Here is a 19,028-nt window from a genome sequence, read left to right on the forward strand (position 1 = left end):
TGTTGTAGGGATAAAATGGAGGGGGTGGAGAGAGAAGCATGTGTCCCACCTTGAGCTATTGGGGAGGATTTAAGTATTAGAGAATAAGAATCTAAATGGTAGATAAGGGCCTAGCAACTTGGCAACCTCAGGATAATTGGAAGGATGCAGCTGTTACTTGTAATTGCTTTTAGAATGTTATAAATTGTACTTGTGTTTAGATGTTTTAAATTATAATTGTTTTTAGAATGTTTCAATCTGTTTTTGCTTGTAAATTTTTTATCTGTTTGCTGCTCTGTTTGCTCCTTAGGGGGGAAGGGCAGGGTATTACGTTTCCGAGCACAATTCAAAGTGCTGGTGTTGACCTTTAAAGCCCTAAACGGCCTCGGCCCAGTATACCTGAAGGAGTGTCTCCACCCCCATTGTTCTGCCCGGACGCTGAGATCCAGCACCGACGGCCTTCTGGCGGTTCCCTCATTGCGAGAAGCAAAGCTACAGGGAACCAGGCAGAGGGCCTTCTCGGTGGTGGTGCCTGCCCTGTGGAACGCCCTCCCATCAGATAACAACTACCTGACATTCAGAAGACATCTAAAGGCAGCCCTGTTCAGGGAAGTTTTTAATGTGTGACATCTTAGTGTATTTTTGGTTTTTGTGGAAGCCGCCCAGAGTGACTGGGGAAACCCAGCCAGATGGGCGGGGTACAAATAAAAAATTATTATAATATTATTATTAATTCAACTATTATTGTAATTCATCATCATAGCAGGGTCAGCATGGAAGGCAAATTCCAGAGCTGGCTACGCTCCTTGCTGTCTCTTCCTTAACTTCTGGTACCTTGGGCCTCCCCCTCTAGTTTAGCAAAATAGTGCTAGATCAGCAACAGAGGAAATTGACATTGCAAGGCTGTATCCAGATGGCAACACACTGCAGCAGCACAGCTAAAAAAAGTTGGGTGGCAGCAGCACCCACATTTGCGGCTGGCAGCTTAAGATGAGCTTCAAGAGATGTTTTTCTTGGAACAGAAACAGTGAGTTCTCTTCTGAGGACTGCTTGCCTTCTCCAGCAAGTGCTGCCTGCGTAGGGTGGCATTGATGGTTAGCATTTCCTCTCTCAGTTCTCTGAAAGGCAAGGGCAGCTCATGGCTTGCAACCAGCAATTGCTGTGAAACTTTACTGAGATGCTGTTACCACCATGGCTCCACGTGTGAGTCGCACATGCCCCACTCCATGCCCACCAAACCCTGGAGCAGGCCAATATAAAAATGTGAACCTATAAAGCTGCCTACGATTGCATCAAGTGGTATTGCAGCACTTTCAAGTGTTGCATGGTGTAAATGCTGCCAAATATCTTCCTGCCCTCCACTCTGTTGTAAGAAAGAAGTTGGAGCAAAAAATCAAGAATATTGAGACTCCACAATCCATAAAAGCCATGTTGAAAACTAAAAAATTGAGGCTGTATGATGAGGATTTCAAATCAGTAATCTGGCAACATGGCTGCATAGCCCCAGTTAGTTTCAGACTTCTTTTGAAGGACCTTTGCAAGCTTCCACTCCAAAGCAGCATCTTCCTCTGCTGCCCTTTGGAACTGGTTCTTGTGATAGCCTTGGTGCTTCTGAAAACATGTCCCATCATGTGGGGCGAGAGCTCAGCGTAATGGCCTGGTTTCCACACCACAGTAAGTCAGAGTATAGCTTAGCAAGACCACATGAGAATACTGGCTTCCGGAGATCAACATGTGCTCATTTGGCTCCTCTTCCCATGCTTTTTAGGTCAATGGAGAAAAGCAGCAAAACCAAGGTTAGTCTTAGCACGTCTTCCAAACCCAGCATTGTGGTTAAGGTCTCTCCTCCTCAACCACAATCTCCTATAGTTTAAGGCCATGGTTAAGGAGGAGACACACAGCATTCGAGGTCAAACCTTGACTTAGTTGCTGCACTGTGCTGACCTAAAAAGCCCAGGGAGGAGCAGAGCAGCTGCAAATTCTTCCTTGGGAGCTAGTGCATTTGCACTAAACCATGGTTTGCCTTAGTGTAGTGTGCTAATGTGACCACTGTTCTACTGATACTAGAATATTTGGGAACATCTGTGATGTTCACCTTATTCCCCAAATTATCAATGAGACATTTTTTACTAGCAGGTGGTTGCTTAGGCTTTCAAGCGCTTTCACTAGAAGGAGGAAAAATCAAGAGAGTTTGGGTAAGGAGGAGGATTAACGTCAGTTCATTGTTTAAATGCTGAATTGCTTCCCTTTTCATTGGTTAATAGTTTGACTACACATGAACAAACATTGCTGTTGCAGTAAGAATCACTAAAGGGTGGGGGAAAGCATCCAAATATATTTCAATAGCAAACTGAAGAGGAAAGAAAAATCATCCTGGTATGGTGATGGGGTTAGTCACTTACCAGTCCAAGTGCTAGCAGAGAAAGTGCTTCTGCTGAGGCCATGAAGGCACCTCTCCAGTGCATGGTGGATCCTGTCCTCTGTGCACGTCGTGTGCTGCATTTTAATTCATCTCCTGTAGATATAAAAAGAAGTAAGTCAGAGTTAGCCACACACAAGTGGTAAACATAAATCAAACCCAGTTTTTAGTTTATTCCAATTTTTCCAGTTGGTGTCTAGTCTGCTTCCCAATCCTCTTCTGCTCATGATCATGTAGGATTCAGAGATGTCAGAAAAAGGGAAACAGTTGCCTTCGTTTTGACTCCTCACATAACCCAACAGTAAAGCCAAGAGGGTAAATGAAAATCCACAACTCTGCACTTCCTATACGTTCAAAAGGCATCAAGATAAAAGAGAGGCAAGGATCCACAGCTGAGCTGCGTTCTACCACGTCCTGTTGTTTCTCCTGTTCATACACATCCATTTTTTATACCAGGATTGGGGAACCTATGTTCCTCAAGATGTTGTTGGACTACAACTCCCATCAACACCAAACAGGGTGGCCAATTGACCAGCTAGAACTCATGCAATCAGAATTTCAGGACTACAAGAATCTTTGAAGTGACATTTGAAGAGTCAATTTCCTTGCATTTTGACAGGAGTCACTGCATCAAAGTGTTACCAATAACTCGTGCAAGTTAGACAAAGAGTACTTCCACAGGAGAGGTGCATCTAGGACAAGCAGCCAACATGCCCAGGTGGTTTAAAGGTCTCCATGCACACTCAACACAAGACCATCCTTCTATGGGCAAGTTTACCACTCTAAGATAGCAACAGTACAGAAGAGATTATGTGTACCCAAAGGAGCTCAGGATAGAATAAATAAAAAAGGATATATGCATCCCCACGTTCTCTCAACATCTTAATCACATTTTCATGCAAATGTCAAGGAAAGTGGTGATTGAACAAGGGGCATGATTCACACCCTGAAAGTGGCCTGGAAATGGTCTTCTCTTATGTCAGTTCCTTATGGGACACCACAAAGTGTGATCAGCAGAAGGCTTTCCTTCCCCAATTGGTCACGCACTGGCAGGAAGTCTGACCAGTCCTCACAGCAAATTTGGTCTCTCTCAAAACCCTGGGTTGTGCAATCGAGAACTGACAGCAGAGATGGGACAGGACATTCCCGTAATGTGCAAAAACCACAGGATGCAGATTCTGTTCCTGTCATCGTTTCCTAACACGATGCCACCAGAGACTCCTGCCTTTACACATCAGGAAACGGCTTAGATTTCTATATAAAACTATATAATTATGTTAAAGTCATGGCCATGCTCACAAGGCAATGCCTTACTTATAATTAGTCTGCATGTAGCTTTTTTGCTGCCAATTCCCTCCTCCCAATCCCACTTCTGCTATTTTACTGCTCTGTTCTACAGATTTTTGTAAAAGAAAAAGAAAAGGTCCTGCATTGTTCTTTCCCCTTCAGATCTTATGTTACTCTTTGCTTTTAATTGAATCAATAATATACGCACTACACACAGATTGCCAAAGGCTGTTGATGCCATATCTGAAGGTTTGGTGCACAATGAACCTGCAAGATTTGGACTGAACCTCTGTGTTCATCTTCCACTACAAACAAAATCATGCCTGGCTTGGGTATCATGTTGAACAAGTATAGAAGCATTTGGCACGTGGCTTCCTGGGGGAAAGGCATTTTGCACCACACCAACTAGCATTAGTCATACTTGCCATCACCATCATTTCAGGCCAAAAAATAGGAATGTGACAATTATCAGTGGGTGACTAAGTATAGTCACTGGCGGAGGAAGGGGGTGCGGTGGGTGCGGTCCACCCCAGGCGTCATCCCTGAGGGGGGTGACATTGCTGTCCTGTCTCCTGCCCCCCTGACTTGCTAGCCCCGTCCCTGGGTGCACAGCCTGTGCGCCGCTCCAGGTGCTGGAGCAGCTAGCTCCGCCTCTGAGTATAGTTCATACATCACCTAAGTTCGGTGGTTTCCATTTCCACCCACCCACCTCTCATATCTATCCAGAGAAGACTCAGAAAGGCCTTATTTATACCTGAAGTGGATAGTTGTGCCTTGAGAAATAACTGCTCTGTAGTCTCCTCATTTCAAAGAGTACTGGAGCAGCATGGAACATTGTCAAAAATCTACAAACACCCCACTTCAGTAATGCGATCCATACTACATAGCACTGAAACCTATTCAGCCAAAGTGTCATCACATCTCCAGGTACAACCTGCAACATCAAAGAAGCCATTTAGAGCTGGGGTGTAAAGGGCTATAGACTCCAGCAAGTGCCTGGTTCATTCTAGGACTCAAAATTGGCAGGAACTCAATTCTGCTGCCAAATTCCAGCCAATGCAGAATTTGGCAGCATATACATTCCCAGCTAGTTACTCCCAGCACCATTCAGGGGTTACTAATTATTCATCAAGGGCAATTGGCCAGAGTTCATGTTGTTGCTAAGTTGAAAGCAACTGTCACCACTCAGTCCCTTTCTTTATAGCCCTATAGAGATAGGAAGAGTCACAAGCAAAACCAAGACAAGCTTATGCATCCCTTAGTTAAATAGATCCAACGATGGAACCCCTTAGATATTTCTCACCTCTGTATTATATCTTTTTAAAGCTTTTGAAAAAAGCTGCTGGAGTAAAAAGAACTAACTAGGTTTTTTTTTTTTTTTGCTGCAGGATGTTCAAACCGAAGGGAGATTTATGTAGAGGAGAAAGGCATAAATTGGTAGTAGAGAGGTCCAGAAGGTGGCAACACTGAGAATGGGCCTTTTTGGCAGTGACTCCCTGTTTGTGGAATGCTCTCCCCAGGGAGGTTTGTCTGGCACGTTCACTATACATCTTTAGCTGCCAGGCGAAAATGTTCCTCTTCAACCAGGCCTTTGGCTAATTAATATTCTAAAGCCTTTTAAGTAAGTAAGTAAGTGTGTGTGTGTGTGTGTGTGTGTGTGTTGGGAGGGTTGCTTTTTAAATTATTTTGGGCTACTGATCTTTGGATGAAGGGTGGTATATAAATTTAATAAATAATGATAATAAACTATAAAATAGTTGTTATTATTACTATTGGGCCAAAATAAGCAGCTTACAACTATGCAATCAATACATAACTAAAACACACCACAATTCTATTGGGGCAAAAACCAGTTACAGGGGAAGTTCAGTTCAGGGGAATGCTTGCCTAAACATGTGGTGCCCACAAGAGCCAGCGGAATGCCAATACTGATAGGGCCCCTCTTATTTCAGCAGGGAGAGCATTCCACAACAGCAGTGCCACCAGTGAATATAAGTTCAGGAATGTAAAGGGAGGGAGAAGCCACTAAAGTGTCTTCTGCATAGGAAGTAGCCTTAAGGGTAGGTTCACACATGCTTTTATTATTCCATGATTGCAGCATCAAGTAAATATTTCCATGTATGAAACAGTCAGATAGTTCACACTGAGTACCACCTCAAACAGAATACCCTGCTGGGCAGTGAAATGTCAAGACATGTATACACATGTGCAAAAAAGCATTAAGCGGGAGGAGGAATAAGATTGATTTTTATCTGTCTTACCCACCCACTTCCTGGAGATGGCAAGGGTAAAAAAAGGGAAAGTTGTGTCATATATGGTGTGAATGTCAATTAGGAAAAGCAGGTGGGGGAATTATCCTATAATAGTTGTTATTAGACAAGATCTATCCTGGCCCATATGTCTGCCTGGGTTAAACTACATGGGTACCTTAATTCATCAGGAATATAGCCTTGTGCATAGTTAAAACAACAAGAACCTTATATGCCAAAATATGGTGATTAGAAGTTATGCCTTCAAAAAGTGACACAAAAGACATGGGAATTTGTGCTTACAGTGGAATTAATGCATTATATCAGAAAGAAAGAAAAATGTCAATGGTAGGATTCATAACAAAGGGATTTTGTTTTCTGAATATAAAAGGATTTGCTGCTTTCAACCACTCACCTAAGTTAATATTTGACTTTATTTATTTATTTATTTTGGTTTTGGTTTTTTAAAAGAAAAGAAAACCACATGTGTGAGGAATATTATCTATCACCTTATAATAATAGGAATGAGTTATATTTTATGTTAGAAATTACTTGTATTTAGAAAATATTGTGTTTTGTTGGTTTTCAGTTTCAATTTAATTTTTTTGCATTTACATTTACATTTCAAGTAGTTCTTACATTGAATGCCTAATGGATGGCGAGAAGAAGGAACATTGGCAGCAGGACTAGAGAAAAATGGGTACTCCTGCAGAACTGTTGCAGAGCAGAATCTTGCTGATAAAGGCCCTATCTGCAATTCACTTATACACGCTGATGATAAAAAACAAAACAAGGAAACCAAAACGGTACAACATAGGGCGGGTTTCAACTTTCTGAAATCAGCTAAATCAAAAGGGTTCAAAAGTCACCAAAAGGCTGGCAGAGAACAGAATGATGCCTTATATTACAGTGGTATCTGCTATCATACAAGTGTCCCTAGAAACCCAAGGGAATGTTATGCCTGATTCAAGTTTTTAAACAGTTGCTTGGTTCTGGGCAAGGAAGAACAATGTCCAGACAAGCAAGCTTTCCTGAACCAAAAGATAAGCAAGGGTTCCTCCAGATGATCTTTACAGCTTTCCCAGCTATATGAGTAAGTCTCTGCTACAGGTGTCTACTTTGCATTGTTTTTAAAACACTTTTGTTATATTTTTGTGCTGCTTTTAAAAGCTGTTTTTATTTTATCCTGTGCATCACTCTAAGACACATGTGTGGAAGCCGATTAATAATAATAATAATAGTCATCCTGATCTGCTTGTACAGATGTTACATTGTATCCAGTCTTTTTAAACATTCTTTCCCATTAGTTTGTAGGGATATTATACGACAATGAGCATTCAAGCTGCATTCATCGTTATTTGCTTGTGTCTTCATGTTAACCATTTGTTCATTCCATACTTTCCAGTGCATTTCACCATTACTTTCCCAGCTGTTTCTTTCTTTGTGCTGGGGCAACAGAATGCTTTAATCCTCTTCAAATTGCATAAACCCACTATATTGCAATTATATGCAATATAATGCCATTACCAAGCAAATTTATTGAAAGATGGGTCCTGTTCATTGAATTTAGGAATCACAAATGAAACACCTCTTTATAATTTGTTCACACAGCCCAGGGCCTCCATACACACTGTCCAGGCTTGCACCCTGGAGAGTTCACTTCAGAGATGCTAACACAGCAAAACAATGCAGGAGGCCGCAGTTATGAGTCACCAATCTCTGCAGCCACAGCAGGCGCTGTGATTCTCCATCCCTGGAGGCACATTCCGGTCTCTCTCAAGGTAGTTGGATGCCAGCAACAATTTTAACTTTCTTTCACACTGAAATCACTTCTAGCTGTTCTAAAAAAAAAAACCCTTTTCCTTGCTACTATTTACTTTTTATTATTGAACTGTGTTTTTTTAATGCATAAATTCTAATTTCCTGATATGTGCTTGAATTGCTCCCACAACTCAAAACTGACATTCTAGAGGCATCCAGGTTCCCTCTCTACTCAAACCCGCCTCTTTTTCAGCCACTGATGTGCAATGAACTAGGTGTGGGTAGGTTGTCAAGTAACCGCGGTGGACTCATTCCCACAGTCGTTCAGTCAGTGGGAGATTATGCTCAATCCCAAAAATGTAAGGCGCTAAACATGACTAGCCTGAAGAGCTAAAGAAAGAGATTACCCAAGGTTTAGCTCTTTGTGATCCCACTCATGCAGAAACTCCTGAATAATGAGGGCCAACAAGTATTCTTGGCTACTGTTCAACAATTGATGGTTTTCTTTTCCCTAGGAGATTTGACCCAAAAAAAATCTAAGCCTTTTCCAGGGGCAACATAAACACACCTTTGTATATAGATTGACATTTGCTTACCACAGTCACATGCATACAGAACTCCCCTAGACTAGCTGTTCTTTTAATATTTCCATTTTTTTGCAGAGTATGCACACTCAAGAGGTTTATGATAAAGTAAGTTCACAAGTCTAAAGTCACATTAACAACCAGTAAATGCGTCAACTGATTAACATTCTTCCCTAAAGCAGGACTGGCTCACGGACAACCATGTTTTATGAACCGCACTCAAAGTACAGCCAAAGCATGTACTGGAGGATGGGGGGCAGAAATGAGCAGCTTCGGCATTCAACTCAAGAAAGCATCGCCATTGCTTATGGTGAATAGGCCACTGGCCTACACAAAGAAGACTCCTGGGTGCCACTACATTGATGCTGATTTTTCATTAAGTAACATTATAATGACATGATAGGCCTGCCATTCTGAAATGGAATAGTTAGTCTGCTGGACAACACAGGGATTCTTAAAGGGATAGGCCTCCTATAAAAAAACTGACAACAGAAGTCTTAATTCTCCTCTTATCTTTGAACTACGCACTCCGTATAAACTAGCTGTGACTAACCTGGACTCCAGCTTCCATCAATCCCAAACAGCATGGTCAATAATCAGGGATGATGGGCATTGTAGTGCAACAATATCTGGTGGGCCAAAGGTCAGTTATCCCAATACAGTGGTACCTCAGGTTAAGTACTTAATTCATTCCAGAGGTCCGTACTTAACCTGAAACTATTCTTAACCTGAAGCACCACTTTAGCTAAGGGGGCCTCCTGCTCCTGCTGCACCGCCGGAGCACGATTTCTGTTCTTATCCTGAAGCAAAGTTCTTAACCTGAAGCACTATTTCTGAGTTAGCGGAGTCTGTAACCTGAAGCGTATGTAACCCGATGTACCACTGTATAAACCATGATGATTAAATAAATATACTTCACTCACAAAATATAATTTTTAAGTAAAGAAAGAAAGAAAAGAAAGTAGAGGGACTGAGCTTATTTCTAAATTGCAGCACTGGAAACCCATCTTCTGGTCAGAGATTTACTTGGAAGAAGCCATAACAACCACAGTCAAAGCCTTGCCATTTATCCCTGCTCTTGCAAATTTAGCTATCGAGAAGCAGTATTTTCCAAGTCTAGACTCCACAGCATCAGACTTGCACATGATGAATGCAATCTATTTCCTAATTACCTAGAGTATGTTTTTGTGTGCATATAAAGTTCACTGTCATTAAGTGAATTGAAAGAGGAAACACAACAGGAAGAAGAACATGGCTAGGGAAAATATCACCACCACATAAATTCCTTCTGCTGAAGGTAAAGCAGAACAGAACAGCAAGACTTCAAAACTCCATACTGGCAATTAACAGTATTAGCTCACGGTTCAGAACCAAGTATTTGGAAACTGCAATCTTGACAAACCAGGCGAATAGTGCACATGTGTGAAGAGTGTGTGCTACCTTCTTACAATTAGCAAAGGCCAAACCCACTAAGTAAGAGATACTGTTGATCTTTCTCTATGAAAGCAAACTGTATGGTCTCTAATGCCAGGGTGAGAAACTTTCTTCAGATCACAGACCACACATTCCCTTCCAGGGGCCACCTGCCAGTGGTGGTTCAGGCCAGAGGAAGAAGTGGGCGGAGCAACTCAGCCACTCTTACATTTGTACAGTAGGCTACATTCCAGCTACACAACACTCAATGGCTTCTATATAGCATGGATAGTCAATGTGGTGCTTTCCAGAAGTAGCTAGACTACAATTCCCAGCCTGCATGTTTTGAGGGCAGACATACTACTTTGTTTCCAGTTGATGCATGTCCTGCAGCTTCCTACTGAAATCTTGAAACTTGTTGTACCACAAATGTTTCAGGTGTGTGTTGCTTTGAATGCACTACAGTGCAAGAGTGCCCCTCCCAATGACAATAATGCAGAAACACTGGGCAACCATCTCAGACCAACTAATAAAGTAGACTGATAGGTGGGTGGTCCAACATAAATACTTAACTAATGCAGTATTATTGTATCAATGACATGAAAAAACAAAATGAACAGCAATTTGGAGGGGCCCTAACACTGAATTGTGCCTAGAGAAAACACAACAAAAGTCACCATTGTTGACAAGGGCTAGAATAGCACCTACTCAGGAAAGTATTATTAATATAACACTATATTTGGGGGTGTGTGCTGAGAAGCTATTTTAAATTATAACCCAAATGCATGAGACTACATGAACAACTTTTGCACATGCATGTATTAATCAACTTTTAAAGAAGCATCCAGAACACAAATCTTTTGGTTCATAATTCCTGGACTAATTTTGAGCTCTTTTGCTTTAAAAGTGAAGTGAGGGAAATGCACAGAAAGCTGTTTTGCCCCCCTTTCCCCAGCCCAGGACAAAAGCAAGGCACTGGGCCAACCGAGAAAGACTAGTCAAGGTGCAAATAAGAGACTGTTCATCGCTAATCCACAGCATGGTCCATGGGGGTTGAGGGAATGGATAGGCCCCATCCTGCAAGCAGGAGACTTTAAAATAAAAAGGGACAGGATCCTTGAAACATCTCAATATGCTTTTGCCTGCTCAAACTAGACAGAGCAGTGCTACAATTGCCTTTTATTCCCACCCGCCACCAAATGGCCATCAGTCAAGATTGAAAAACCATAGGAGGCCAAAAGAGGAACCCTGAACTGTATAGCCTTTTGAGAAAAACATTCTCTCTAGATTCTCTGTAACAAGCTGCTGAACTGAAGATGGTAGTTCCAAAGAAACTGACAAATGTGGAACTAAGATGTTAGGCTTTTGACCACAACACACACACACCCCCTTCCCCTTACCTGTTGGCAGTCCGTCTTCAGTCTCTACTAGGTTATTGCTACTGCAGACACATTAAGGAGAGCCTGGGTTTTGCTTTGTTTTTTTTGCCTCAAAGCAAACCAATTAAACCGAATATCTCGATACAAACAAGGCTTTGTTTATTGCCCTGAGAGGCAGGCTTTCAGTGCAATCACTCTTCTGTTCTTAAATACAAAGAAACGCGTTCATCTCTGGCATAGACTCCATTCACATCAATGGTTTATTACTAGGATTTAATGTGGCTCCAAAGACACACGGTAATGAGAATATAAGCACGCTTGTGAGATCCCTTCACCTCTCACTGGCCTGCATTTATTAGGAACAAGGACACAACGTACAAAATGCGTATCGTTTGGCTTCAGGGACTGCTGAGAAGTTTTCGTGATTAAGCAGCATCCAAATAGTGTTAAATAAAATCAGGAAAGAACTGGCAACAGTGGAAACACCACCTTCTCAATGCTGTTGCACAAACTCATTGATCTGAACAGAGCATACACATATTGCAAATACCATATGCAAATCTGTTCCAGAATCCAACCTGAAAGGAGACTTTTTGAAAGCTAGAATGAACATTAGTGGACACTGTAGCAGCTTTGGCAAAGAAGAACAGCTACCAGACATATTTCCAGTGACACAATTTGTTTCATTCATGTGCCTGCACCTGCGATGCTGCCTTCCAACTAGCACAATAACAAGTATGCTCGGTGGGACAGGGCCCCACTTTTCCTCCTCCCTTCCAATGCCATTTCCTTTTGTGCTTCACCTTTTAGATTGTAAGTCTGAGAGAGTAAGGAGTATGATGCTACTGATATATGTTAAGCTGCTCTGGGAGCTCTTTTTCTGAATCATGGAGTGGAAGTATTTTAGCTTTGATTCCTGCATTGCAGGGGGTCAGACTAGATGGCCCTTATAGGATTCAAACAAGCAAATAAGCTAAGGGTGAGGATGGGTGCCAGACCCCACCATTCAGACTTTGCAGCATATGCACAATGTTGAGCAAATACAGCTGTGTGTCAAGGATCGTTCTCTGTTGGCTTTGGCAGAATAGGCAATGTCAATAGTCTGCAAGGAAGACACTTCCAAGTTCAGGTTGCATTGTTCTCTTCATGGAAAGAACCTCCTTCTTGCTTTCCCATGCAGGCATTCAACCCTTGCCTCCCAACTCTCCATGGATCAGGATGCTTGACCAAGCCAATTTAATTTACTGGATCAGGATGCTTGACCAAGGCAATTTAATTGGCTTGAAGGCCACTAGAAGGAATTAATTGGGAGGGAATATCTAAAGCAGCCTTCTCCAAGCTGGTGCCCTCCAGATGGTCTGGACTACAACTCCCATTAGCCATGGCCAGCTTGACTGGGCTGGCTGGGACTGATGGAAGCTCAGGCCCAAACCACCCAGAGGCCACCAGGCAGCTGATCTAAGAGATTTTCAGCAAGACTATTCAAAACCTTAATCTAAAGACCTACCCTACAAGGTTGCTGTCTCTCCCCAAACCTGCACTGAAAATTCCTCATTCTTTCTGTACAGCCTCATTCACATTTGTCACCTTGTTATAATATAATAAAATAATAATATAATAATAAAAAAATAATAATAATTGTTGTTGTTATTTTTAATTTATATCCCACCCATCTGGCTGGGTTTCCCCAGCCACTTTGGGTGGCTTACAACATATAAAACACAACAAAACATCCAACATTAAAAAAACAAGATATCCTATACAAGCAACAAACAGACCAATAAAACAATAAAATCAATAACAATAATAACAAGCAGTTTACAGTTATACCCAAATTAAAGTAACCGCCAACCCCAACTAAACGTTTAACCAACACCAACCCAAGGAAAATGAAACAGAGGAACCAAAATTAGAACCATTTAAAACATTTTTAAACATTTTAGCCAGTTGCCCCAACCCAAGAGTTGTTCCAACAATGCCCCAGTGGCCTCTTTTAGCTGTTCAGGGTGAGTAGTGAGCCCCGAACCCTAGGCCAGGTGGAAATGGGCCTTTCAGCAGGGAGCAGGTCTTTCTTCCAGCACTCAGGCACCATGCTATCAAGATTTTGAAAAACATAAAACCTTTGAACAGTATTTACTTCACCAGCACACGCCATAAGCACATCTGAAACCTCCCGGGGTGGTGCAAACATAGTTGTGGCCAATATAGGAAGGATGAGGCTTACAAGAATTTCTTAGAAATGCAGTGCACTGTGAGCCACATACTTCTGCACTCACGATCAGTTTTATCCTCATGTTTCCTTTTCTCTCACTTGAAGAAGAAAGAGGAAATGGTTGAAAACTAAACAAATCTTATACAAGACAGAAAAAATATAGCTCGCTCCATTTGCAGTAGCAATAATATTATCAGTGTGGGCATAAAAGACAGGAAGAGATTATAGAAAGTGAACTATGAAGTAGATCACTGCAGTCTTTTTTGTTCTGGGAGTTGAATTGCAAGGCTCAGAAATATTTGGGGGAAATATAGTCTGCAGGCAGCTGCAGCCTCCGTCACCAGAACCAGGTTGAGCATGGCTGTCTCACCACCCCAATGGAAGGGTGAAAGGCCATCATCATCTGGTAAAGTTACCATGTACGTGCACACACACCTGCATAAATGCATGCACATATATGCAGGCAGGCCAGTAGGCACCTTGCCGAGGATCCCCTGAGAAAATTCAGTCCACATCCAATACATTATTTGCAGTGCAAGCACCAGCAATTATCTTTGCTCAAGCTTTGAGAAAGTCTAACGTATGGATGAATTCCAGCTTTGCAACCTCTTGCATTATTCCACATCTCAAGCTGCCCAGAGACCTGAAGGTCAGAGACAGAGTATCCACAGAGGCCCAAATGCTCTGCTGTTGTTCCTCTGCACTCAGATTCTTAAATATGCTCCTTTAAACACACAGGGACCAAAACAAAGCAATCAAAAAGGCCTGTTGGAAGTTTGTTTACTAACATGCAAGTGGATTTACTCTTTCACAGATGGACCGATAACCATTATCCTGGCAATATCATTACAAATGTCAAAATACATATATGTGTAGGTCCTCTAAATTAACACAAGCCCAAATCAGATGATACATCTCCCCTGGTCCAGCCCAGAGCATGGAAGGGAGAAAGCATGCACAGCTGCTCCACATGCACAGAGTGTGTTAGCCCTGCCTCCTTCATATGGATTGTGTGAATGCCACCTAACCATCTTTCAGCCAACAAACTTAGGTGAAAAGTCATATGGACCATTTGCTGTGTGAAAGGAGGAACTCAACCACATGATTTGCAGCTGTGTGTGTTGAACTGTATGCACAGATGTCAGCATTTGTATGTTCTGTTCCCATGTGTAGCTCAGTGTTACAAGCATCTGCTTTCCATGCCCTGGCATCTTCAGGTAGATGGCAAATGTCTCCTATCTGAAGCCCTGGAGAGCTGCTACCCATCAGTGTAGAAGACAATAATGAGCAAGATGGACCAGTGCTCTGACTCAAGGCAGATTTGTTTGTGCATATGGGGATAGAAAAGGAAGGGCTGGCACACTGGGAGGAGCTGTGGGCACTTTCTCCCCCATCCTCCTTGAGCTGGATTGGAGAAGACATATCCAATGCACTGCACATATTGCTACACAGCAAAAACAGAGCAGTCCTTATGTAAGAGAAAAAAATGAGTGCAACTTATCCCAAGGAAAGAATTGCAAGAATTAAGAAATGGGCTAGTCAACAGGGAGTCTCATTCTTAGGTGTAACCCCTTGGCTACAAAGGAAAGTTTGCCTCCTATATCCATGTAACGTTACCTCTTTGATTCGGTGGCACCAGAGACAGATAGCATAGTTATTTATGCATTGCCAAAAAAGGTGAAAAAGACAAAATACATCACCAAAAAATGTGTTGAATTATGTCTGGACATAAATCTAACTTAGCCACACACCCTCTGTTTATCGTTCTGTGTGTCATGCCTGAAACCAACAGGTAACAGTATTGACCTCTTTCACAGAACTGAAGGAATTAATGTTTGCCAATGGCTTTGTATTCTTAATGTGCTATTAAAACGCCAGTTTAAAAAGGTAAAGGTACCCCTGCCCGTACGGGCCAGTGTGACGAAGCTACTCTGGCGAGCCAGAGCCACACACGGAAACGCCGTTTACCTTCCTGCTAGTAAGCGGTCCCTATTTATCTACTTGCACCCGGGGGTGCTTTCGAACTGCTAGGTTGGCAGGCACTGGGGCCGAGCAACTGGAGCGCACCCCGCCGCAGGGATTCGAACCACCGACCATGCGATCGGCAAGTCCTAGGCGCTGAGGTTTTACCCACAGCGCCACCCGCATCCCAAACACCAGTTTAACTGACCATTAATAAACTCAGGTGTAAAGGGAAAGGAAAGATTCTGGAGTCCAGAATTCAAGGTTGTTAGGGGGCTCATTTTCTTTTGTTTTGTTTTAAAAAAAACTTGATTAAAATGCTATGGGTCATTTGAATAAGGCTGTTTTGCAATAGCTTACTTCGTCTGTGAACAACCAGGATGGGAGATGGTCTTACTGTTGGGGTCTGGGTCTGGAAACGTGTTTCAAAGCTGCGTAGCCATGAACGTTTTCAAAAGGAACTAGAAGCTGACCTCATTACCGTGCAAAAAAAATCTTCATGAAATTGTTTGTGAAGCTGACAAATGTGGATTAAACTTTTTTAAAAAAGAAAACAAGCACAAACAATTTTAAAGAGGTTGTATTTAACCCACAAGAACCACTTGTCGTAACCAGAGCATCCTGCCATGGGTACCTCAGAAGCAAAATATGGCCAAATCATCAACCCATGAAGTTACTGAAGAGCTAATTGGGTTAAATAAACAATGTAAGTGCAGGGGTGGATACATGGAAGTGGGAAGAGGTATCTCAGAAACATCTGTGCATATAGGTTGCTAGAACTTCCGTGTGAAATGAAAATTGACCTATAAGAAGGGGGCGGAAACCTACTTTGTCAGATTTGAAACTTTTCTGCCTAATGCTTTATTTAAAGGGTTCTTCTGGCAGCTGCCCCTCTATTTTTGTCACACAAAAATTTTGCTTCAATTTCTGGCAGAAATGCAACATAAAGAACAGAACAGGGTTGCTGTGGCTTAGTGGTTTTATCTGCTTATTTCTTATATAAAGGTCGACTGGAAAGTAGGTTAAAATTGTATCGATGGAATAATGCCATAACCACCGCCCAGGTGACATTTGGTTGTGGGCAGAGAATTGATGACAGCACCAAAAATGACAGCAATCTATAGCAGCCTTAGATGATTATCAAACAAGGTTATTTGGAGAACTATGGAATAAACCCTGTAGTTTAGAGAAAAGTCCAAAACATTTTGAAGTCATGTGGAATTGTCTGAGTCAGACCATTGACCCATTCAGCTCAGTGCTGTCTACACGGACTGGAAGAACCTTTTGCATGGGAAGTAAATAATTCCTCTCTCACACAAAACACAGACCTGAGAAGCTGTAGACAGAAGATTTTAAAAGGTTATCTGTTCCCTTACAGATGAGCAAAAGCATCTCTAGTTAATCACAGAAGGCTCTGAAATGTCACAAAGGAGGTCCACCTCAAGGCAACATCAGATGCCATTAAGCAATTAACTCAAGACTAGATCATCTGGGCACATCCCATTGGCAGAAAACAAGAGATGGTAGCTCAGCAGGGCCCACTCTATAATTTGCCATAGTAAGATGGCACCTGTCAGGCAGATATCATGAAAAAGCAGCAAATTGTTGGCTTATTCATTATTGTTGTATTTTTACTGCTAGAATAGGGAAGAAGCACTTGTAGGTTTTTCATCCAAATAACTTGAGTGACATTGGGTACTAGAATGAATTTGAAGGAATTAACATTTATTGCAGCATTGGCTATTATGCACCTTGACTTATGTGTTGGTGGTGGGAGACTACGTTTACTACTCTGACTCAGACAGAAAAATCTCTTGCACCAGCACTGTCACAATTGCAACCCTCACGCTACCATTTTGGCGCAACACTGGCCAGTCACCAGGAAACACACAGGCATCAGCTGTATATTTTTGTGACTCACTTTCCTATGATGTGACTATAGTGTTCATAGTGGGAAGTGGGGCGGGGGGGGGGGGACAGTACTCAACAATCAGAGAAAACCCCAGGAGGAAATACTGCCATACAACAGTCAGGTTTCCTTGGTGACAGCAATGGTGAAGAAATATTTGACTCTCTTGGTTCTGTGGATTTGACTAACTCTTCCACAAGCTGCAAGGTTACAGGACATTAGTTCTCTCATGCTCATAAACTGTTTATTGTGCTTCCATGGAGGCCCATCAAATGGTTGCTTCATCAAAAGCGATCCTACCAGCTTTCCATACTTCTGTATTTTTTAAATACAGCAATTGCTCCCACATAAACCACCTTCAAGGGGAAGCACCAAATTCTGTGCTGGGAAGTGTCTGTTGCAGTTTCCCGATCTGGACTATGACTTCACATCCCCCTTTGGCTCCAGCCTCTTCCAATAACAAACTCCACTGCACCAGGCAGGTGAGGACCCATGTATTTATTAAGAAGCCAAGACTGTTAAGACTAGTCTATGGAATGTCAAAATGGCCAGTTTGGGATTAATGCATCAAAGTACATACTTATTAGGGCAATCTTACCCACCAGAGCAGCCAACCTCTGCAGAAAGCAGTGCTTGCAGTCAGTGGCAATCCATGGTTTGTTGACTCACTAGTAGAGGTTCCTTCTGGAAGACAGAGACCTGGACACTGGCATCCATGCCTTAGTGACTTCCCATGTAGATTATTGTAATGGGAATGCCTTTTATGATGGCTGAGAAATTCCATCTAGTACTGAACACCATTACCTAATCACTGTTGGATGCTTGTTGTGTGATCACACAACTCCTATTTGAAGACATATGCAGGTATTAAAAGGTTTCTTTCCCCATATCCAATGCAAGGTACTTGGTTTTAACATTAAAAGGTAAAGGTACCCCTGCCCGTAAGGGCCAGTCGTGTCCGACTCTGGAGTTGCGCGCCCATCTCGCTTAAGAGGCCGGGGGCCAGCGCTGTCCGAAGACACTTCCGGGTCACGTGGCCAGCGTAACAAGCTGCATCTGGCGAGCCAGCGCAGTACACGGAAACGCCGTTTACCTTCCCGCTAGTAAGCGGTCCCTATTTATCTACTTGCACCCGGGGGTGCTTTCGAACTGCTAGGTTGGCAGGCGCTGGGACCGAGCAACGGGAGCACACCCCTCTGCGGGGATTCGAACCGCCGACCTGACGATCGGCAAGTCCTAGGCGCTGAGGTTTTATCCACAGCGCCACCCGCGTCCCTTCAGGTTTTAACATTACAATGCCTTAAATGGTCTAGGTCCACATTATCTAAGCATCTTCTCCTATAATACTTTCCATCAAGCATGTGTATCTAGAGATTCAGCTCTGATTCAGGTTCTATCTTTCCTGGATGCTATTTTCTGCTAGACTCAGGCATCTCCTAGAACAGTCAGCATTATTCTCTGTACAAATAGACAGGAGGGAAGTGTGTTTGTTTGTGTATGGAGTGGAAGAAGGGTGGGCTGGGGGAATCCAACAGCATCAACCAAATGATAATTTAACATTTTGCCCATTCAGTTCCTCTTTTTCTCCCCACTTCTGCTTTTCATTTCCAGTGCACCAACTCTGCTGACAGCAAAGTTCACTTTCTCAATTGGTTTCAAATAAACATTCCCCATTCATAACTATGTGCAGCCCAAGTCCCAGATTAAGTTCTACTGTACAAGCATCATGTGTTCTGTGGCAGATTTGACTTATTTTCATTCTGCAGCACTTCAAGGGAAGGGAACCTAAAAAGAAACTGAATTATGAGTGCCCAGTCTCAATATATGGAAAAGAGGCTGGTTGATTAAGCACCAATACAAGTTCCAAAACCTAT

The 19,028-nt window shown here is 42.5% G+C and overlaps 1 protein-coding gene across 2 annotated transcripts in view; it reads right to left on the bottom strand.

Moving 5' to 3' along the window:
- Positions 1-19,028, bottom strand: part of PIK3R5 (phosphoinositide-3-kinase regulatory subunit 5) — a 54,467-nt gene that overhangs the window by 22,089 nt on the left and 13,350 nt on the right. For both annotated transcript variants that reach the window (XM_083429787.1, XM_083429786.1), the window contains exon 2: positions 2,382-2,494. In XM_083429787.1, the coding sequence (XP_083285913.1) occupies positions 2,382-2,481 (100 nt within the window). In that variant the 5' untranslated portion in view covers positions 2,482-2,494. The remainder of the gene's footprint in view (positions 1-2,381; positions 2,495-19,028) is intronic.

This window comes from Podarcis tiliguerta (genome assembly GCF_965153285.1).
Source record: "Podarcis tiliguerta genome assembly, chromosome: 2".
In the NCBI taxonomy this organism is placed as follows: domain Eukaryota; kingdom Metazoa; phylum Chordata; class Lepidosauria; order Squamata; family Lacertidae; genus Podarcis; species Podarcis tiliguerta.